At 55.2% G+C, this 22,274-nt stretch overlaps 1 protein-coding gene across 12 annotated transcripts in view; it reads left to right on the plus strand.

Annotated features, from left to right (window-relative positions):
* Window positions 1-22,274, plus strand: part of HDAC4 (histone deacetylase 4) — a 258,026-nt gene that overhangs the window by 37,139 nt on the left and 198,613 nt on the right. For 2 of the 12 annotated variants that reach the window (XM_073905816.1, XM_073905817.1), the window contains exons 1-3: window positions 9,561-9,621; window positions 9,919-9,974; window positions 10,548-10,651. The exons of 3 other annotated variants lie outside the window; for them this stretch is intronic. In XM_073905816.1, the coding sequence (XP_073761917.1) occupies window positions 9,931-9,974; window positions 10,548-10,651 (148 nt within the window). In that variant the 5' untranslated portion in view covers window positions 9,561-9,621; window positions 9,919-9,930. Of the gene's footprint in view, window positions 1-831; window positions 909-2,328; window positions 2,352-9,544; window positions 9,622-9,918; window positions 9,985-10,547; window positions 10,652-22,274 lie in introns of those variants that run through there. 7 more of the 12 variants (XM_073905774.1, XM_073905771.1, XM_073905779.1 and 4 more) reach the window with 6 other exon arrangements.

The raw sequence follows: 22,274 nt of genomic DNA on the forward strand, positions 1-22,274 counted from the left end.
GCCCCTGGGTGGAAAGCTGCATGAGACCAGACCCAGCACAGTGCGGGTAATGTTGGAAGAGTTTGAGTGTGACCGCAGGTGGTTGAAGAGACGTACCTGCGTCAGACAGCTGTAGGTTGCACTGAACGTTTATAGGCAGTTCTGAGCATGTGGAGAATGTTGGCCCGATCATGTGGCTCAGGCAGATTAAAGTCACGGTTCGTTTTCTTCACTGTCCAGTGGCCATGGCCTTGGCAGTGGCTTTGGACACGGCTCACCTGCAGCAGGGCAGTGGTGGTTCAGGCGTCCCGTCAAAGCATTGCACCCACGTGTCTGTTTCAGAGAAAGGCGTGTTTTCCCGTGACTCCCGCTTTGCACACAGTGACCCCGGCCTGGCCTCCCTCAATGGCATATGTGGGCCCTTCTCTGTCCATCCCTTTGACCCAGCCATAACAGGTCAGTGTAACAAGAAAAAGCCCAGCTGTGCACAGTGCAGGGCCCCATCCCCCTGCCCAGGTTAGGGAAACACCGACATGTCGACAGGGCATCTTCCAGAAGTCCCTCACCAGGTAGCCGGGGGCGTGGCCGTCGCTGCGTAGGGCTCCGTGACGTCCTCTGCAGTCGCTCTGTTCTGCTCCGCGTCCTTACGCTCGTGCACATTGTCTGCTCTGCTCGGTGACATCTGCGGCTCCTTGTGCTTATCCCCTTTCATGCTGGTGCCTTTCCATGCTGGGGGCCGGGGGTGGGGCAGAGAGCCAGCCCTGCCTGGGAGGGGCTGCCCTGTGCGGTTTCCTCTGCCTCAAGGTCTGAGCCTCTTTGCCTCCGGGGCTCAAGAACAAGCTGTTCGGCAGCCAGGCCTTCCTGCGGTGCCAACCTTAGGTCCTCCGCGACACTGCCCGCCCTTGGGGCTGAACTGTGCCCCTTGCCTGGTAAGTGTTGCCCTTGAGACAGCTGTCCCCCAACAAGTGTCTGCTGCCCCCGGTGCAGTGAGGAGAGCGGGATCTGAAGTCCATTGAACCCCACTGCTGTCCTGTCTGCAGGGCCCTGCACCAGGCATGGGTGAGATGGCAGACGTGGGGGAGTCCAGGCGGCTTCTGCCCATGGCTGGACAGACCAGACTGCTAAGTCCACTGCCTCATTCGATTTCTTGCCCACCAGGTCGGCCAGGCCACTTCTATGTATTAATAAGAGAAAAATTTTAAATTCTCACTTCCCCTTGTGCAGAATGGTTTACCAGGAGGCCGGTGATTGCCCCGGACCACTCAGCCGAGGAGAGTTTCCATGGCTTAGTGGTTAGATTTTGTGCAGAATGGTTCACCTGGAGGTCAGTGATTGCCCCGGACCAGTCAGCCGAGGAGACTCTGTGGCTTAGTGGTTAGATTTCTGTCCTGCACGAAGCCCCTTAGGAGCTTGACTGCCAGATGGGTACCTCGGCCGTGGGTCTGATTTTTCTTACCTAGAGCTCATGGGCTACTCCAGGTGACCTTGGGGAAGCACTGTGCCCCTGGCACCCTCATGCTTGACGCTGGCCTGCGTTGGTTGGTCTGGGTGGGTTGAGATGGCGGACAGCAGCCCTGGAGGGGCCGCTCTGGAGCACACTCTTGAAAGGGGCTCCCACTTGCTTGCTGGCCATCACAGCCTTGGCGCCTGGAGTGTGGGGGGCAGGTCTTCTTAATATGAATCCTCACTGCTTCCCAAGCAAGCTGAGGGGGCACATGGTGTTTGCTCCCCAGTGTGGCTCCAGAGCTCCCACAACACTTGCTCCAAGGCTCTCCATCCACATGCCTGAAGGGTGTCTTCTCCCCTCTGGGGTCCCACACCTGCCCTTGCTGGCAGGGCTCTGGCCCTTTATCGTTGGGACCCTCCATAGCCCAGTCTACAGCCCTCTTCCTGTACATCTCCGAGGCTGAGGTCTGGAAAATGAACCTCGGACCACAGAGAACTTATGTTTTCCCCACATTTGCATGTGGAATTCGGAGAAGGAATTCGGAGTGGAACTCCATTTCAGGAAGAGGTAGGAGTGGTTGGTGTCCTATGTCTTCTTCCGAGGGCGTTTGCTCTAAGAGCCAGGTAAAGTGTGCAGCGGTGTGGCTTCGTGGGAGCGGTCCCGGCCGTCGGAGCCCACGTTCTGGGCATTCTCTAGGAGTCGGGAGCCTCGAGTCTGCGGTGATCCCGCGCAGCATCTGCTTGTTATGTAATGTGACAACACGGGGATGAAATAGAAACCAGATGTCGGGGCGGGGCGATGTAGTCCTCATCAGTGGGCGCCGGCAGGGCACGGCTCAACTTTCCTCCTCTGTTCCGGGCTGACTGCCCTGAGAGGAATGGCTCTGGAGGGGCTGCTGGGACCTAAACAAAAGCCTTGGCTGAAGGTAAAGTGCGATTCGCTCTCTGGAGAAACTTCTACGGGATTTTCCGTGTCCTGTTACGTAACTGTGGAGGGTCATTCTGTGTGGCCTAGTGACTTGCTAGCCAGTCACCTTAGAACGTTGGAAGTCAGCGGGTGCTGAGCGGTGGCCTCTTCCACCTCCTCCTCTAACCTCCATGCCCTGCGACAGGGTGTGGGGTAGGATAAAGGGGGTCCGCAGTCAGCCGGGTGAGGGGCTGGGGCGTTGGGCACTGCCCGTGGGGACAGGTTGCTGCCCACAGCGCCGTGGGCATGGGGACCGTTCTCCAGCTCCTGCGTCCTGCTGCAGTGTGCTGCCCACCGCTCCCCGATGCCGGAGGCCCCATCCCCGACACCCGAGGCCCCATCCCCGACGCCGGAGGCCCCATCCACCGCGCTCTGTGCAGACTGCGCCGCAAGCGCTGGTCTTTGCCCAGAAGCGGAGTGCCTCCCTCTTGGGAAGTGATAGCCATCTGGGGATGGTGGTTGCATGTTTCACTCTTGTCTAAAAACCGAGCATATCTCCTTTACCATCTTTTTTCCATTGGTAGGCTGCTCTTCCAGAGAGATCTGTAGATTCCCTACTTTGCTAAGAAGACCCTCTGGAAACAAAACCTAGGAATCTTGGCTGTCATTTCTCGCCCCTGGGTTGCTTTAAAGCGTCATGGAATTGTTAAGTTCTTGCTAGGGACATCGGTGCTGACTGCCACTCTAGTCATCCTGTCATCCTGTGTCACCAGGGACCCAGCTCAGTGAGGCGGAGCCAGGTCTGTGGTTCCTTCTAGTCCCGAGCACGAACTTCCCCTCTGGGTTCTTACTTTGTCATCTCTAAAACGATAGCCAGTATTCATGGAACGCTTTCTGGGTGCTAGGCCAACGCTGAGCATGTGAATGAAATTTCTTACAGAATCCTTCAAACACACCTATACAAGTAGGTACTTTTATAACCCTATTTTCACTGTGAGGCCCAGGCCCAGGAGAGGGGATGCCGTGCGCAGGGTCTCAGAGTTAGGGGCTGCGGCTGGGATCCAGCCCAGGCAGGGCCTCTGGCGACAGGATGTCTCTGGCGTTTTCCAGCTCTTGACTCTGTGGCCTTCACTTCTGGGTGGGCGCTGGGCCTTCGCTGGGTGTTGCTCCTTGGCCTTGCCTGTTCAGTTTGTGTGGGAACATCAGAAGTGAGGGGCAGAGATCCTCACCTTGACACAGGGAGATGTGTGCACCGTTCCTAAATCCCCATCCTGGGAGAAAATGTAAAACACTCCAACAGCCATGTTCTGTTACGATGGTTCAGAAAGAGAACTTGAAAAAAACCCACCCAGTGGTATTTGCAAGACTAAGCATGGTTGTCGGAAAATTATCCAAGTAAGTAGAACTTTTCCTAAAATCATTTTCTCAAACAGGAGTTGCCCTTTGGAATTTGGAGTTGTCGTTTGGAATCCACGGTGAGCCGTGGGAGACCTGCGAGCAGTAGCACCCTGTTTTCCAGGCGGGGGCGGGGCTGCTGTCACCATGAAGAGGACCAAGGCCCTGGGACCTCTGGCTGGTCCGGCTGCCAGCCTTTAAGGCCCACCTGGTCCCAGCAGGGGCTGTTGGGCATCACAGGGAGGCCGCCATCATGTCTCCGTCTCAGGCCCTGCGGTGCTTTGTTTCTAAATAGAACCCCTTCTTCGTGTTTCTAAAATCAGCACATGTTTCTCTGAGGGTCTTGGGTGCAGACCCCACGCGGCAGAGGACGGCCACTGGAGCACGGGGCTCACTCCAGGTACAGGCTGTGTGCCCAGAGCTCTTCCCTCCTTCGTGTCAGGTTTCCAGACCCTTCGGGGCACCGGATGCCGTGAGAAGGCAGAGCGTGCATGGGCACAGCCTGAGCAGGATCTTCCTGGCAGCATGGCCTCTGGAGTGTGTGGGGCTAGAAGAGGAGCCTGAGGAGCACAGCCAGTACTGGGGCCAGGCCTGCGGCCCCCATGCCTCCTGCTGTTCCACACCGTGCCGGACTTGGGGTGCCTAGCTCCCTAGGGAGGTGCGGCAGGAGGGGACATGGGGTTCAGGCCCCCCTCCTGCATCCCCAAACATCCCATGCATCTCAGAAGCCCTTTCCAGAAGGTTCTCTCTGAATAGTCCCTACACGGTGTGGGACTGGGTGGGAAACAAGGGGAGGGAGGGTCGCCAGCTGTCGTCTGGGGAGCTGGGGGGGAGGGTCCTGCCTTTGCTCTTCTTGTCCCCCACGACACCCCCATCACGTTTAAATCAAGTGGGTGCTGGGGCCAGGCTGTGCCTTGTCTGAGGGCCTTGGTCTGGGCAATGCTGGGGACCCTGCCCCGGTAGCCAGCCCTGCTGTTGAGTGGGTGTCTGAGGGCTTGTTTTAAATGATGTTTTTGCATGAGGACTGAAGGCCATGAGGCTGGAGCATGGTCAGTGCGCTGCTGGTCCGGCTACTGAGGGACGGGCTGCATGAGGGGCCCAGACATGTGTTCACCCAGGACTGCTTGGCCTGGGCGCAGGTGTCAGCCGACTCAGCCACTGACTCCTTGGTCGTAGTCACTGACCTTTGGCCTTGGGTCAGCGGCCTCCATCTGACTGTTGGCCCGAGAATCCTGATGGGGCAGAACCTTTCCTGCCTTCGAAGCGTAGGAAGAGATGGGAAGTGCCAGGAAAGCAGAAATTGGGGCTTTCTTCAGAGAAGTGACTTCTGGGGAAGAGCTGGGTACCTGTGAACCCAGATCCATCATTGGTTTCTAGAAGCAAGACTGATGGTGGCATTCTCTGAGATCTTGAATCATCACCTGATTATTGAAATGGGATGATTCTCTCACATAGGCAGTCTAGAACAGCAAGGATCATTTCTTTTTTTTTTTTTTTTAAGATTTTATTTATTTATTTGACAGAGACACAGTGAGAGAGGGAACACAAGCAGGGAGAGAGGCAGAGGGAGAAGCAGGCTTCCCGCTGAGCAGGGAGCCCAATGCGGGGCTTGATCCAGGACCCTGGGATCATGACCTGAGCCAAAGGCAGACGCTTCACGACTGAGCCACCTAGGCGCCCCAGCAAGGATCATTTCTGGCTGTAGGGAGATCACCGCACTTCTGAGTTTACCCACAGTTCTTCATCATCTGAAAGACCGGTAACCTAATACTTCTCTGTTTGCTGCCTGCATGGTCATCTTGAATGTTGTCGAGATTCATGGCCTGTGAGGGCAGTGACAGCTGTGTTCCCAAATGCATTTAGGTAATGGGTTTCAGAAAAGTGTTTGCTAAGGATTTGTCTGTACAGATTTAACTGGGCGTGTGCACTTCTGTGTGTGTGTGTGTGTGTATGTGTGCACATACGTAACGTTTAAATTTGAAATGCAAGTTTCATTTGTCCATTTGTCTAGGGATGGCTAGAATTTAGTAACTAAATGAAACTAAGCTGCACATATGCAAATAATTTGAACATGATTGAAAACCTAACTGAGTTCTTATTTATCCTGCCTACAAATCTGGAAACTTGTAGAACTTATTTTGGCATTCTCTTTTGAAAATAATTCATGCAGAAATAGTGTTATATATGCAAAAATACAAAAAAGGATAAAGAAAAACCCGGAAAGCCCTTTTCCCCTTTCCGGGCTCCAGCAGAGTGGCTTCCACAAAGGAACGGGCGGACGGGGCTGTCCTGCGTCAGCTCTGAGTGCGTGGGGGAGGGTGCCTGTGAGAGGGGCTTCGGGGAGACCCAGACTCTCCGGTAAAGGATGTGGACCCACATTCCTCCACCAAATCAGGCTCCACAAAACGGTGCAGGAGTGAGAAATGTTCCTCATTGTCCAGAAAATGTACTGAGGATAGATGTTCAGGAAACAAACTCCTTACATCAGCTACTGATGCACCTGCCGCCTCTTGAGAAACCTGTATACCACCAACATGTGTGAACGCTTACCACTGGGTGACGGTCATTGCAGTTAGGGAACACAGCAAAACATGAGAATCAGAAAAAAAAAAAAAAACGATGAGCGTGGCTATATTTGCGCTATTCAAATTGATTTCTCGTCTGTATTTAGACTAGAAAAATGCTTGCTGAGCCTTTGGCCAGCCCAGAAGGTGCTGGACTCCCCTGAGTGACATGGAACGGGTGCCATCCAGACTGTGTGGCCCTTACCATATGCCTTCATCTGGGCCCTGTGGGTCACCATGAAGACCTTGGCCCCAAATCATTTTCATTTTCTTTCTTGTTTTTGCTAGCTTTAGAAAACCATAGGTAAAATCCTGTCTGCCTGAAAATAGGTGTTTGTGCTGTGTTATTCCTAATCCCTACCAAATAGTTTGCAGGCACGAAGGGACAGCCCAGCGGTTGGGCTCCTGCCTCCTGGGGCCTCTTAGTGATAAACGGTGGTGTTCATGGAGCCCGGCAAATGGGAACATCCTCATCTGTGTACAACTTTTCCTCAGGCCTGGATCTCCTTTTAAAACAGCATGTTTTTTGAAGGAGCAAGAAGTTTAAACAGATTTAAACCATTTATTTTGCACACGGAGTTTTTAGGATGTTTTCATGGATGCTGTGTTGTTCCATCTGAGCTTCCCAGGGGCCTTGTGGATTCAGTGGGGCCTGCCGTGTGAATGCTTTTCACGGTATTAATAATGTAAGAACATCATGCCACCACCTAGCATCGTTCCCTGCTCACAGTGCGCATGGTGTTTACTCGGCCGTCATGGCAAGAAGTAAGATTTCTTGCCCCAGGTGCAGAGCCTGTCCATGCCCAGCCATGGCCACGTGGACTGAGGGCTTCCTGGACTCTGCCGTGCACATTTGCTGCATTCACTTCATTGTTGTATGAGGGACCAGGTTCAGCAGCTCGTCTGAGGTTAGCAGGCCTCCGTGGGGAGGCTGGGGTGGAGACGCAGGCCCTCTGATTTTGGAGCTGGGCTGCCAACTTGGGGAGCTGTGCTCAGTGAGGGGTGGGCCCAGGGAGGGAGGGCCGGGAAGGGGCTGAGGAGGCCACTGGTTACAGAGGCAGGGATCCTTAGGAGGTGCTCGATGGGGGCAGGAGCTGGGGGACCCCGAGGCTGAACACTGACAGGGACCCCAGGGGAAGGGGACCTCGGGCATCGGGTGGGTGCCAGAGTCCCCGACAAAAGGTCCTGGGCCTGCCCAGGAGGTGTGGGTGAGCGCTGTGCCCTGCTGTCTATGCAGAAAACACAGCTGCAGCAGCTTCTTTTTAAGAATGAGGAACGGGACTCTGGTTGCTGCAGGATGCAGTTTACAAATGAGCTGTTTTTACAAATGACGCAGACGGCGATCAGGCTGACTCAAAATTTTCACTTGATGAGCAGATCATTGAGGCAACAACTCAACTGGTTGGTTTTCTCAACTGTGAGTCAAAAAAAAAAACAACAAACAAAAAAACCACTGAAAATGTTATGACCAGAGGGTTTCAAGGGAAGAACAAAGCAAATAGCCGCAGTGCGAAGATCCCTGGGAGAGCAATGGGGCCATGCCGATGGCCAGCGGCCACCTCCGTGCCGGGCCCGCGTCTCCTCCCACGGCTGCCGGAGGTGTTTGGGGACATTACATGAGGACGAAACGGGCTCCCTTTATCGAAGGTGGCAGGTCTGGGTGAGGAGAGGAAGCGAAAGTTCGCCTAGGCACTAGAGGAAGACAAAAATACGTTAGTGTAGATAGAAAGCTAGAAGCCATTATTTCTAATTGTCAGGTCCTGGTGGCTTCCCTGGAGCCCCGTCCTTCGGGCTGCCTCAGGCCTGTCCCTGCTCTGGCTGGTGATGAGGCTTGGTGCTCACTCAGGACAACGGGGTGACCATCTCTCCGGCCCTTCTCTGCCTCGGCCCCAATTCCTTTCCCTCTTGGGAATACCAGTTCTCATGTCTCAAACACTCAGCAAGGACCCTCTGATGGGGAAGAATTCAACCTGAGAGCCACTTTGGGGGAGGGGAAAAGGGGACTTGCCTTTCTTAAGGGTGAACGATTGTCAGATGATTTCCTCCATGGACAGTTTTCCCTAGAGGGGGTGCTCGTTTAAAATGCCCCGTGTCCACATGGCCACTGCTACCCTCGGGCCAAGCAGAAGTAGTGGAGAGTACTGTTTTCCTGGGGGGCCTGGGGCCTGGGTTTTAGGGCTGGCCAGCAATGCCCAGTGTCGTTGGGTTTCTTGGTTCCTTCCACTGCACGGCTGGAAAAGGGAGGCTACTGGAGATGTTTTGAGCCCCTGGGCAAAACCAGCGCATGGAGTCCCCTTTCCTGTGAGGAAGAGCTTCTTCCCCGGTCTGCTGGCCAATCTGTGAGCTGCCTCGAGGACAGCGGAGTTTCCCTCAAACCTGGATTCTGTGCAGGGGCCTCCAGTCTCTGCTCCCATCCCAGCAAGCCTTCGGGGGGGCCTGTGTGAGATCCAGTGCCCTCACTGGAGCAACAGATGAATTTGCTGATGTTGTACTTGCCCTGACTCTGAAGCCGGCCCACCCAAAGGTCCCTGGGAACTTCCCCCCGACAGCTGTTTTGGCCTCCCTGCCTGCTGTTCCCCGTGGAGGGTCCATGCACTCCTTTGGAGAAAATGTTCTCCAACCAGAATAGAGACCTTAGTTGTTCAGCGTGAGTCCTGCAGGGGTCACAGCTGCTTTTTCTCACAGACTGAGAGTCTACAGGTGTCTTCTGCTCACTTTGCTGAGCTTTAGTTCAGGTTATTGATCATCCTGAACCTTCTTTCCATGACTCCAGACGGTGTTCTGGACTCCACACGGTGATGATGCGCTTGTAAAGGGCTCAGAAGCCTTCTTATTTATTTATTTTATTGTGAAGAAGGAAAAGGTGGGTGGCTTCAGTCTTTGGCATAACCTCTTCAACACCAGTGATGAGCTGGTCTGTTGGAGACACAGACCGTGTTGGGATGTTGTGCTCAGCATCCACAGTCCACTAGCACTGTGGCATTGATTACATCTTTCTTGTTCGTGTTTCACCAGAGAAAGAAGTGAGTAAAGCCTCAGCAGGATTTGGGGACATGGGCCTGCGTGGAGGGCCTCACTTGGCATCGTTCTGTGTCGGCTGCTACTCTTGTCCGAGACTTGTGGTTACTCTCAGAGCCGATAGAGGACAGTTACGTTCGGACCAGACAGGCAGGAGGAACATTCCACAGGAGTGAGAAACTTACGAACTCTAAAAATACACCACAAAACCTGTTACCATTTCTGATAGGGGCTGGGAGGGGAGGCAGCCTTTCAGAGCCAGAAGTGGGGGAGAGAGGACGAGCTCCCTGTTGCAGACGGCGCCTCCGGCTGGTAGGTGCAAGACATGGGAGACAGGCCCCCTGCCTGTGGGGGCTCATGTGGGAAGGCCCCGTCCTCTGTGGCTGAGAGACGGAGGAGCAGACGTGGGGAGCGGCCTTTGCCACGGGGGGCGCAGAGGGCCCAGAGCGGAGGGCGGCGCGGCTCGAGGAGCCTCGCCCCAGAGCGGGTGCTCACGGTGCCCTGAGGACTGGCTCCCCTACCTTCCTTCTGGAGCCACATGGGTTTACGCGGATAGACTGTGTAAAGTGAGTCATGGGCTTTGTGCTTTTTCCTCCTGCCTCCTTCAAGCGATGTGCGATCATGGAAAAGGAGAAAGCAAGAAGAGAGGAGTCTGGAAAAAGTCTGTAAGAACCGGTGAGGGGAGAGCTGGGCGTTTTCACAGCTGCCCGGGCCTCGTGGGGAGTGGACGGCATGCTCGTGCCACTTGTGTGTTTGCATATTCCCGTTCGGTCCGGCTTCACCCACGTTCAGGGAACAGAGGAAAAGACCATGACACAAAGATGGCTTTGTGAACAAGGGACCTCCTGGTCCTTTAATCCAGAACTTTCCGTGACAGTGGAAGTGGCCCGCAGCTACTGGGCCAGATCCGGTTTTGCCACTAGCCTTGTGTGGCGATCGATCACTCAGATGTGGCCAGTGTGACTGGGGAATAGAACTTTATGTTTAATTTAATTTGAATTAATTTTAATTTAAGTAGCCACTTGTGGCTAGTGGCCACTTACAGTGCAGCACTAAGGAAGTATCTAGAAGGAGGACTTGAGCATCTGTCCTCTGTTCAGTTACTTGAAAATAGAAGGCTTAATCCTTTTGAATTTCCTGGGTGGATTAAAAAAGAGGATTGCTTGTGTTGGGAATATTTTAACAGTGAGTGGCCTGGGCGGTGTCGGCACAGTGCTGAATTTATTGTCCTTCTTAAGGCTGTTTGGAAGATGGCACGAGAGAAAGCCTGTGTCACAGATGGACACCCTGACGGTTCCAGGTGGGGTTCATCTGGTCGCAAGGAACAGACGTTCCCTCAGTGGTGCGTAAGAGGGGGTCCATTGAGCGAATTCAGGAGAAGTTCGTAGATGACAACTGAGGAAGTCCTCGGGCAGTATTACCCCCGTCCCTCCCTCTCTCCCCATCCCCACTGCTGCCCCTGCCCCCTTCCCATCTGCTCTGTCCTCAGCTGTGTCCCTGCACTGCTCTGGCTTGTCTGCTGTGTTCCTCTCATGTTACACACCCCGGGAGCAGCCAGCTCGAGCAGGGCGGGGCAGCTGGACACACTGGCAAACGGACATCCAGGTGGACTTTACACAGTCTGGGGTCTGTAAAGTCGCTGGGAGCCAGCCATTGTAGACAGACCTCACTCCATGATGCTGCCCTTGACCCTTCTTCTCACTCAGGGAATTCTCTTTTGTTGATGTGTGCACTTTGGAACTGTCCTGGGCCAGTAAGTATGTGGTCACTCGCCTGTCGACTATCAGGTGACCTTGTGTGGCGAGCTTGTCATTGCCTTGCACGTGCAGGGCGGCCCTCCAGAGTGTGCTCCCCTATTCTTGCCTGTGCACCCCGAGTGGGAGCCTGAGTTGCCCCGGGTGTCCGGAGTGGGGCGTGTGAGCACTCCACTGGAGTTGGCGCGTCTGGTCTGCCGGCCACAGTGCCGTGCTGGGCCCTGTCTAAAGGAGCTTGGAGTTGCCGCGGTCCTTCTGCTGTTCAAAGAAAAAAGTTTGATCATTGATGCGTTGACTTTTGGGGACTGTTCATGGTGACAGGCGCCCCTTCATCCCAATTTGTAAATATTTGACAAAGAAGGGGTGTTTCCTGGCACGCTTTGTTTTAGAGGAAATAATATTATCCAATGTGTGACTCAGTGGCGTCTACAAGAGGTTCTTAGTAACTGGATGAAAGGAATTCTGTTGAGGGAGATGCCCTGTCCAGGCCCTGGAGGGGAAGCGTGAGGCTTTCCATACTGTTAGGTTCTGCCTAAGTGCGCTTTAACTATGGTTTCAGGGCTTTGTAAAATGCGGCCAGTGTTTCTGTTCATGGTGATCATCATGTGCTGCTCGTTGGCGTAGAGATAAAGCCGAGTTTGGAACGAGGGCGGTGGACGGCGGACAGGGCTGAAGGCCCCCGAGGGTCATGGTGAAGATAAATGAGCATCTCCCACAAAGCACTCAGCACCCGGGACTCTCAGGTTCTAGTGGGTGGGCGGAACGAGCGTCGTGACAGCGAGGTGCCTGGGCCCAGGATATTTGCGGTATGTTCACCCTCGACGGCGAGGTGCCCCGGTGTCTCCCCTGAGTGAAGGGCTGTTGTGTTTATGGGTCCCTACCATGAGTCAGGTTCTGGAAGCCTCTTCTTTTGTTCCCTGTGATGCTCAGGTGGTGTGCCAGCCCATGAGAGATCACAGCTTGTCCAGGGGACCAGCCAAATCCACCGGGGAGCCTGGATTGGATCCCAGCTTTGTCTGCTTCCAGAATGCCCAGACATTCCCCTACTGTGCCCTGAGCTTGCTTTCCTCCATGCTTTTGGGTAGGAGGATTATGTAGTTTGGTGTTTCTGGTTTTTGTTTTAGGCCGTTGATTGTTTCATCGTGTGACTAGATCATGTGCACATTCACCCGTTACGGTTTCCTCAAACTGACAGACCCAGGATGCGTGGTCTCCCCCACATTTTACTTAATCCCCGCCTTTTCCAGGCACCTTGTCACCTGCATCGGTGACAGCAGTGACGGGGACGGGTGTGCACACACAGGAGTAGCAGCTGCGAGGGGCGGCTCCAGGCGGCTGTGGGATGGGCTCCTTGGTTGGAAGAACACCACTGACCTTTGTGTTGTGAAAATCAGCTGTCCCTCACCTGGTCAGTTTTCTCCAGAGTTCTGGAGGGGTGACCACAGTCTTCACAAGAGTCTCTTCTCATTTTTGGGTCTGCGACGGGGTGCGGTCTGAGCAGGCGTGGCCCCGGCCTGTGTCTGCTGGGCTTCGAGCTGGCCTGAGCCAGGTCTTAGACCGCAGTCCCTGGCGTCTCCATGGCGCCGTGGGTTTCTGCAGGGGAGGTCTGCATGCTGGCTGTGTGGCCTGCTGGCTAGTGGCAGACGGGTCCAACCGTGAGTGGACTCATGCGCAAGGGGGCTCTCACGTGAGCTGGTCCTCTCGGACAGCTGGGGAGCTACACCAGCGTGAGGTGACCGCTGTCTCCTGGCCACTCTGACTGACCGGTGCGCCTGGGCCTGCGCTGCGGAGACCTCTCTGTTCAGCTCCGGGCATCAGGCCAGTGTCGGAACCGACCATCGCAGGCTACCAAATGCAGGCCCAAGGGCAGAGAGCTCCCCACGCGTGTCCACGGTGATCCTGCTGTGCCCCAGGCCGCGGACGTGGGTGCTGGGTTCTGGGTGCTCGGAGGGGGCTCCAGCATGAACTGCTGCTCACCAGCCTGACCGGGGGCTGGTTCCTTGACCTCCGTGTGTCTCTCCTTCCTCTGTGTAAAGTGGGATTGTGGTGCCAGTGACCTTGTAGGGTGTCTGTGAAGAGCAGGTGCGGGAAAACCCTGGGCGGGCTGGCTGAGCACGTGCCGGCCTCGCTCCACAGGTCTGGCTGCCCCTTCCTCTGCTCCTCCTCCGCGGAGCTGTCCGGTTCCCTGCTTGTGTGCAGAGAGCGTGCCCGTCTCTTGGGGTGACCTGGGCGCACAGAGGGGATGGGGCGTGGGGGGTTGCAAGACGTTGTTGTGGCGGGCGTGGCCTGCCTTGAGCAGCTCCAGCAGGGCTGGGCTCTCGGGCTGGGGGGGTGGGGGCGGGCCTTTGTCACACACTGCCACGTGACGTCTTGTCGGGAGTGGCTACTGCCACAACAAGGCCGTTTCATGTTTGTAACTCTAAGGAGGATGTAGGGAAGTTTAAACAAAAATGTGAATTAAAAAGAAAATTGGGGCCAAGTCCTAGACCAATTAAACTAGTCCGTGGGCAGAGAGCACGTGGAAAGGGGTGGTGGTTGGTGAAGAAAATGCCAGTGACGTCGATAGGTCTGGTGGTTTCCATTTTCACGTGTGGGTTGCTTTTAAATATATCTTGGGAAGAGCTTTGCTCCTGGGAAGCCCCAGAGAGAGATGTGCTGGGCAGGTGCATTTGGCAAGGCCTGGCCTCCCGGCCTGCACGTCCTGAGCTGGACGTGAGTCCGCGGAGCATGGAATGGGACTGGTGGACTGTCTCCCAGCGGCAGCATGACCACCAGAGAGAGGGTGGCCTTGTCTCGTGTTGCTTCTGAAGGGTGACGGTGACTCCCCAGACCGATGGTGAGCAAGCCACCCGCGTGCAGCGCCTCCGTCTGCCCTTACCTGTGTTGATGTACAAACCGCTTTTCTGCTGTGCTTTGTTTCAACGTTGGCTCTTGGCTCTGTCCCCTTGGTCACTTACTTAGAGGCTTCCAGTGAGGAAGCAACTGACAACAGCTTCTTGACCATCGTGTGGCTCCTGGAGGCAACAATAGAATTGCCTCTGGTTTGGACTTGTCGGTGGATGGCATCCATCTCCCCTAGGAGGCTGAGCAGTGTGGGGCCCCCCCCTGGGGGTTGTGGGTCCCCCCCCGCCCCGGGGCAGGGGGGCCGTGGCAGCTGCCTCAGCCTTTGGGACAGGTGTGCTGCGTAGCCCGGGGCCTGGCCAGGAATGGCACGCGGAGGCAGGGACACAGGGGCTGCCCTCTCCTGAGGAAAACCTGACATCACAAGAGAGAAGGCACGTGGAGTCCTTCAGGGCTGGCACCGAGCTCCGGGTCACCTGAGCACCTGTGAACTGGCTGGTGGTGTGGCTTGTAGCAGGTCAGTGGCACCCCACAGAGCACAGTGCTCTTAGGACGGCAGGACAGCGGGGTCGCACCCATTGAGTGTTCATGGGGCTGCAGTGCCCCTCGTCCCCATTTTTGGAGGTTTGGGTAGTAGCCCACCACTCATGGGAATTTGGAGGGTGCAGGTGCACCCCAGGTCACTCATCCTGCACCTTGCTTCCAGCAGAACTGACACAGAGCCTGTTGGTCAGGCCCCCAAGGCCCAGATGGCCCCCTCATGCCCCCGTCCTGGCTTCCAGGGGACCTCTCTGTGTCCCTGACAGGGACGGGGTGGGAGGGGGCAGCCCAGTCTTTATGTTAAGTATCATAAAGATAATTCTTTTTTTAAATATAAAAATACAAAGAAATGAAACTTTTATTTTTTCCTGTGCCCCAGGGAACATCTTTTGGAAGCCATCTAGATCACTGTTCCGTTTCTTTGGCAAGAATAATCAAATATTGAATGTCAAGGGAAATGAGAGCAAATAGTTCCAAGATCCTCTGATTTAGACAGGCCTGGGGAGCAGTGAGTGTCTCTAAGCTTATCTGCTATAAGAGTCTTCTGGGCTCAGGTAGACAAACTCTGAGTCCTGTACCCCACCCTTGCCCCACCTGCGACCCCAGGGAAGGGAAGCCCCAGGTGCACCGGGAAGTACCACGGAGGTTTGTTAGTTAAGGACTGTGTTCATGGAAGAAGAGCCAGAAATGATCAGGGAAATGCTAAGTCCCGCAACAAAACTCCTGAGGCTTTTTCTAAATGCCAGCCAGTGTTGTGACCCTGATCCCAGGAAGCCCTGACAGGCTTCTGACGCTGCGGGAAATGTCGCGACCTTCAGAATTTAAGCCTTAGCGCTCAGCTGGTCGCCTCTGTTTAAGAAAGAGAGACAATACCCCCTGAAAGAAGGGGAAAAACAGAGCTGGGCCCTGGCGCTCCAGGGCAGGGGCTGTGACCTGCCGGGCAGGGACCCTGTCCCAGGTGGTAATGAGGTCCTCCGGGAGCCGGCAACAGCGTCGGTCCCCGAGTCTGCCGTGCGCAGGTGCGCGTGCCGCTGTTGAGTGTGATGTGGTGCCTGTGGAGGTGCGCTGTGCACGCGCTTGCGTCCTGGCCGTACAGGCAGAGAGCTCTAGGACAGCTGCTGGGGTGTGTCTGCTTGGGGTCCTGCCGGTGCTGTCCTTCCCTGCCCAGGGACCTTGGGCCGTACCGGAGCTCTGTGCCTCAGTGTCCTCACCTGTGGAACCGGGACAGTGAGGATGCCGGCATCCCCAGTTCTCTTTGTGTGCAGATGAGGTCAATTCCTAGGAGACCTTGTGACAGGAGACCAGCTCCTGACATAAGGGCCCAGTCGCGGGGGTGGGGGTCTTGTCGGGGGCCCCTGCTAGCCGGGGGGGCGTTTGCCCCCGAGGAAGGATGGCCGAAGTCATTGGCTGCTCGCCGCGTTAGCAAGGGGGAGGCCAGGGAGGAGGCAGCTGGCCACTTCTCTGCTGTGTGCACGCAGGAAGTCGTTGGCAGTGGCTTTGTTCTCTCGGTTTGGGTGAGGACATTTTATTTAAGAAACAAAAGGAAGTTCAGTGGGAGCAGTAAACCAGACACAAAACAAGAGTTTTGGGGAGGAATAAGCATGGAAGCAAAAGGCCAGAAGGAGTCTTTGAACAAGCAGTGATGTTTGCTTGTTTCCCTTTTAATCGTGGAAGTAGGAACTGTTTGTTTTAGGAAAGTTTTAAAAGAATACACGTATTTGAAGATGGGGAAAAATCCCTCCTGATCCTCTTCTCGGCCCGTCACCGTAGGTCGCCGCCGTGACCACATGCGTGCGTTTCTCTCCTGTCCCTTTTCTGGTGTGTTCTCCTGTGTCCTGTTGCTTTCTCCATACCTGGGTTCTTGATGAATATGAGATTTTGCTATTTTGCGTTTTACATTTAACCATTTTATTATAACCATCCTTCCACGTTGTAAGAGAGCCCTTTGCGGGCGGCCGGTGGATGGGACGGGGGTTGTCCCACAGGTGAGCTGGCCGCTCCCCCCGTCGGACAAGCAGAGTCTGTGAGGCTCATTGGTGATTATGCCCACCTCTTGAGGAAGACCAGGAGCCTAGCTTTTCTGGCTCTTTGCCCAGCATTGACCAGCCGGTGCTCACAGTGTCCCCGAGGGAGACCCGGAGGGGCTGGAGGCAGAGCAGGCTGCCTCGGAGGTCCTCCGGACTCAGCCCGGCCTCTCCTCCCCGTGCTCCTGGGCAGCCTTGCCCTGTGCTCTCTCTTCCGTGTCCAGCCCTGCCCTCATGCCTGAGCCTTACCCCGGATGGACTTGGGGGTGCCTGTGCACACTGCCGTGTGTCCCTGCCGGCTGCCACTCTTCTCCCCTCCCAGGAGTGGGCGCTGTCATGACCCAGAACCCCGGGCCAGCCAGGACTCCTCTTTTTCTTCACCCTCAGCGTTGCATGGATTTTCTGCACGCATTTGTTCCTTCTCCTGTGTCCCCATGGCCACCGCCATCTCTCTCCTAGAATCTGAGTGCTCTCTGGATATCCCATCAGCCTATCCCATGGCTTCCAGAGAATCTTTCTGAGATGTGGGTCCACTGAGGGGCTCCCCTCTGTCCCTGGGAGCAAGAGCAGGCCCCTCTGTGGCTCACCCACCCTCCAGCGCCAGGGCCTCCCTCGCCTTCCCTCAGGGTACACGTGTGGGTGGTGTGGTGCCCATCTGCGTCCTGGGGCGGTGGAGCACACGCAGGGGGCCCAGCCGCCCTCCTGCCTTGTGAGAGATAGAGGGCAGGCCTCGAGGGGCCCCATTCTCCCTAGAAACGTCTCGGCAAATTTATTTTCTTTTTCGTAGTGCAAGCGGATGATGTACAGCTTCCTGTTGGTTTCAGCGTGCTGGGGCCCTTAGCAGGCCCTTGTCGAACGTTTTCCCGCTGACGTCTTCTGAAGAGGGATGGAGCCAGCTTTCTGCCTTCGGGGTGTTGAGGCCATCCAGTAGACGTGCCGGGACGCATCTGAAGTGTGTGTGCAGGCCGGGCATGTTGCTGTCCCAGTGCAGGGTGTGGATGGACCTGAACGGAAGGGGGCAGAGGGAGGACGGATCCAGTGGCGTCCTGCACACAGCTGGGCCTCTTCCGGAGGGACACGGCGCTGGCCCCAGACGCCCCTGCAGGCTTGTCTCTTGTCTCTTGACCCGCAGTCCCTCTGCCTGGCCGTCCTGGGCTCTGCTCTCATCAGGTCCCACCCCTGCCCGTCAGTCTGACCCCCTTTGACCACGGAGGGTCTGGCTGCACTGCTTTAGTGACTTGCCCAAAGACCCTCGCGTCTGAGGCCCTACCCAGCCCCACTTTTCTGCCGCAGCTTGGAGGTTGGGGACCTTGCCTGCCCCCCCCACCCCTGGGGGACCTGCCCTCAGGGGTTCACGTCCACTAGGAAAGTCCTGGGGGAGCAGTATTGAAATGAACTTTTCTAGAACCCCAGGGTCTTGCAAGATGTTTACAAATTCACCCGAAAACCTAGGGGGAAGGCAGGCCCTGAGGGCTAAGAACCAGGGGAGCTCTTTATAAAAGAGGCCTTTCCAGTCTGTTGTTTCAGGGAGGCTGTAGCCTGTGGAGCTGCTGGTCCCCTCAAGGACACTCTGCTGGAGGAGCAGTACTGAGGGTAGACTGAGCCTTTTCCAGTGCTGACTGGTGGTGGCCCCGGGGTCAGGGAAGAGGGGACCCTGGGCTACCAGGGCACTGCTGCCAGCCCCACACCCCAACCTGTAGGCCAGGTGGGCGGTTCCGTTTCATTTCTAGAAGGATGTGCAGCTTTATTTTAAATTAAAAAAATTAAAACTGTATCTGACAGAGTTTCCTATTTGTTGTTTGGATGGTAACTAAAGTTGAAAATTTTATTTTCCTGCCTAAACAGGGCTATGCTTTGAGTGCTAATGGGCTGACTTTAAAGGGGACTGTCCACTCAAAAATCCCCATTAAACAGTCTCCTTGGCTCCCGAGAGTTTGCCTCTATCCCACCCCTATTCCAAAGAAAGAAAGAAAAGAAAGAAACAGTACCCACCCCACACTTAATGGTACTTCCCATTGTGAGATGTTCCCGAATTGCACGCATTATTTGACCTGACCCGTTATTTGGCTTTAATGTTCAGGTGGCGGACTGTTACTGGCTCTGCTGGAACTGAAGATGCGCATTTTAAGTAAAAGGGGAGAGGTCTGTGTTTTTCTGACCCTGCCAAGCACCGAGGCTGCTCTGGTTTCTTGCTGGGGTGGCTTGGTGCCCACCGGCCCCTCGGATTCCTTGGCTCGGCGCTCTGCTCCGATGGTGTTTACCCTCGGCTGCCATTCTCCTTGCAGACTCCCTCAAAGGTCTTTGCGTCACGCCTCGAACAAACAACAAATGCTGAAAGGGTTTGTGTTCTCACCGCCTAAGAGCAGTGAAAGCACTTTGTTTACTTGGAGGCCAGGCCGGGGGGGGGTGGGGGGGGGGGGGGGGGGGGGGGGGGGGGGGGCGGCGCTGGGCCTCCCTGGGACTGTGTGTATGGGGGCGGAGGGGTGACATGGCAGGTGCTTCTGGGAAGGTTGCTGCTGCCCGGGCGCCTGGACACCAGGGCTCTGCCTCTGAGGGCACTGCAGGTCACCCCACGTCCAGGGCCCCAGCTACCACCCCAGCGCACCCCTCCTGCCCTCCAGCCCTCCAGCCCTCCAACCCCAGGGACCCTCAGGGAGGCTGCAAACAAAGGACTGGCCAGCCTGGGTAGGTCCTGTTTTCATGCAAATGCAGCCAACCCCTTCCAGGAGCCTCCCCAGCCTGAGTTCAGCTGTACCAGGCTCTCTGCAGCTTAGGCCCTTTTTCTAGAAGGTGCTGGTGGACGTTCTAAATCTTCCCTACAATATTTAAAATATGTGGACTTAGAAGAGCAACATAAAAAGCACCCACGTAGACGTTTCCAGTGCTGCACCCCCCACCTGCCAGCCCGCACTGCGAGGTAGAAATTAACCTAAATTAGGAAGATAATTGTCCCCGTGTTAATTGTAGGTTGTCCTTTAGAGCTGTTTTCATTTGCGAGGCCTCAGCAGCAGGCTGGCTCCGGGCCCTACCGGGGCTTCCTGCTCATCGGCACCCCTTAGAGTCAGAGTTCCAGGAAGGAGCCCTTTCCTGAGGACCCTCTCACTCCACAGTCTCTAGGCGACATGCTCCTGAAGGGTCCCCACTTCGGCTGCGTGCCCCCCAGGCCCCCACCCCCACGCCAGCATGTCCCTCCCGGAGGGCCGCGAGGCTCTTTCTGCACACAGACGCCCGGCGATTTTCAGCGGCGCGGCTGGTGCCCCAGCTGTCATGGCCGGCCGCGGGCTCACACCTGGCGCTGGGGGCTGGTGCCAGTGCTGGCAGAGGCCAGTAGCCTTGACCTCACCCCTCTCCTTGCCACGGTTTAGGGTCCCTCCTGTCGCCCCCCGGCGCTCAGAGTAGGCTTCACAATAAAAACCCCGTTGGCCCTAGCGACGGTTCTGTGAGGGGTTTCCCACTTGGAAGCGCCCAGGTGAACTGTGGGCTGTCCCTGTCCTTGCGCACACCGCCAGGGGGAGGCAGGGGACCCTCTGAGCTGTTTTTTTCCTCTTTTGGTCAGTTTTCTTGTTGCCTGGCTCACTTGCTCTATCAGTCATGACTGGGTAACACTTGTAAAGTAAAAATCTCAATCCCTGTCCTCCCCAGGCAACGAGTAATTGCTGAATGAATGATGTAAATCCCCCCCTTTCTCCCCAGTGACCGTGTAGACAGTGTGGCAACAGGATATAGTGCTGTGTGTGATGTATGTGTGATGTGTGATACATGTGACACACACATGTGTGTGGTGTGATACATGTGATACGTGTGTGATACAGGTGATACACGTGTGCAACGTGATACACATGACATGTGTGATACATGTGATCCACCTGTGTGACGTGATACATATATGTGTGGTGTGATACACGTGTGCGATGTGATACATATATGATGTGTGTGGTGTGATACATACGATACATATTTGCGATGTGATACATATATGATGTGATAGATGTGTGATACATGTGATCCACGTGTGTGTGGTGTGATACATATGTGCGGTGTGATGCATGCGATCCATGTGTGTGATGTGATACATGTATATGTGATGCGATACATGTGATACACGTGTGTGTGGTGTGATACACATGATATGTGTGGTGTGATACATGTGATCCACGTGTGTGACATGATACATGTATATGTGATGCGATACATGTGATCCACGTGTGTGACATGATACATGTGATACACATATGATATGTGTGTGGTGTGTGGGGCATTGTGGGGTGTGTGTAGGCAGGCAGCCCTCCACTGTTGCAGCTTGCTCTGGCTCATGCTCTTAAGATTGATCCTCCAAATCGTCTGTACCGCCAAACTCCCTCTCAGTGATATTGAAGCCTGCCTCCCAAGGTTGTCAATTTTACTCCTTACCTGCTTTTCATAAATACAGGAATGTCCTTCAACAGTGTAAAATGGGCTGCTCATTGCTGCTCCATGTCCCACATCACTGCGGCTGGGTGTCCCTGTGATGGGGGCTCCGTGTCCCCATCACCGTGGCCGCGCATCCCCATAGTGAGACATTACAGTCGAGGAAGAATTAACTCAGAAGGTGAGGAATGAACTCAGAAGATGGAGTAAGGTCTTGTAATATGGAAAATGTTAGCTCATATTTGGAAAAAATAATTAAATTTAGTAAAAATTGTTGATGCATTTGGGATTTTAAATTAAGAGACTTTCTGTCGATAAAGCCAGTTTTTGGAATCCAAATACGTATTTACTCTTGGAAGCTTTGTTCTGTTTGGGTGCTCTGACTGGGAAGTAACACGTAGCTGACAGGGCCCCATTTATCTTGTTCTTTCGTTTGCTTTACCTAAAGCTGAAATATGGCGAGTAAAGATGATGGTACTTTTTAGAAACATCGGCAGCGGTGGAGACCGCCGGAGGGTGGGTTCTGAGCCCGTTCAGCGCGACTGCAGCAGGGGTTACTGTAGGTCTGTGCACCCCTGCGCAGGGTAGGGGAGCCGCGTGTCCGGAGGAGGGCTGCTGCTTCTCCTGGGCTGTAAGAGTCCTCTTTCCAGTTTTGATGGCACAGTGCCGGGCACACACACGGTTGGAATTCAGTGACAGCTTTGTGAGGAAAGGAGGGAAAACTGCTGTTTACAACATTTGCTTCTGCTTCGTTGTTGGGAAACACACAACTGTGCATATTTGAACACAAAGAAAGGCTAACCTGCAGAAATTGTTCCTCCTCAATGACAGCTTGCTTGAGCCAGAAGCCGACCTTTCCTTTTGTGGTTGGTGCTTACTAAAAACAAAGGAGCGGCAGGAACCTTCCATGCCTCGGGGTCACGGGTCAAGAAGGTCATCTGTGGCTTTCCTCCTCTGACTCCTCAAGTTTGGTCTCCCGTTCACGTCTTTGAGTTTTGTGTATGGTGCCAGGGAGGGAGTCGTTTTCTTTTCCCATTTTGATGACACTGGTATGAGACTGACCCCCTTTCCCAGGATGGCCACACTTCGGGCTCTGGCAGAGGTCAGGTTCGCTCTGTTCCCCGGCCCTCCGCCGGCCCAGCCATGTAGGAGCAGGAGCGAGGCCCTGGCTTCCCCAGCCCCCGCCTCCGCCCCCCTGCTTCGTCCCAGTACTCCCGAGAGGGTCCCAGGGCTCTCTGTGCATGACCTCTCCAGAGATGTGGGCATCCCGGACAGGTTCCTTTAAAACACCAAGGTGCGGGGCACCTGGGTAGCTCAGTCGGTTGAGCTGCAACTCTTGATTTTGGCTCAGGTCATGATCTCAGGGTCATGAGATTGAGCCCCACGTGGGTCTCCTCCG

The sequence above is a fragment of the Callorhinus ursinus genome, unplaced genomic scaffold (genome assembly GCF_003265705.2).
Source record: "Callorhinus ursinus isolate GAN/ISIS: 27379988/994484 unplaced genomic scaffold, GSC_fseal_2.0 scaffold2, whole genome shotgun sequence".
In the NCBI taxonomy this organism is placed as follows: Eukaryota; Metazoa; Chordata; class Mammalia; order Carnivora; family Otariidae; genus Callorhinus; species Callorhinus ursinus.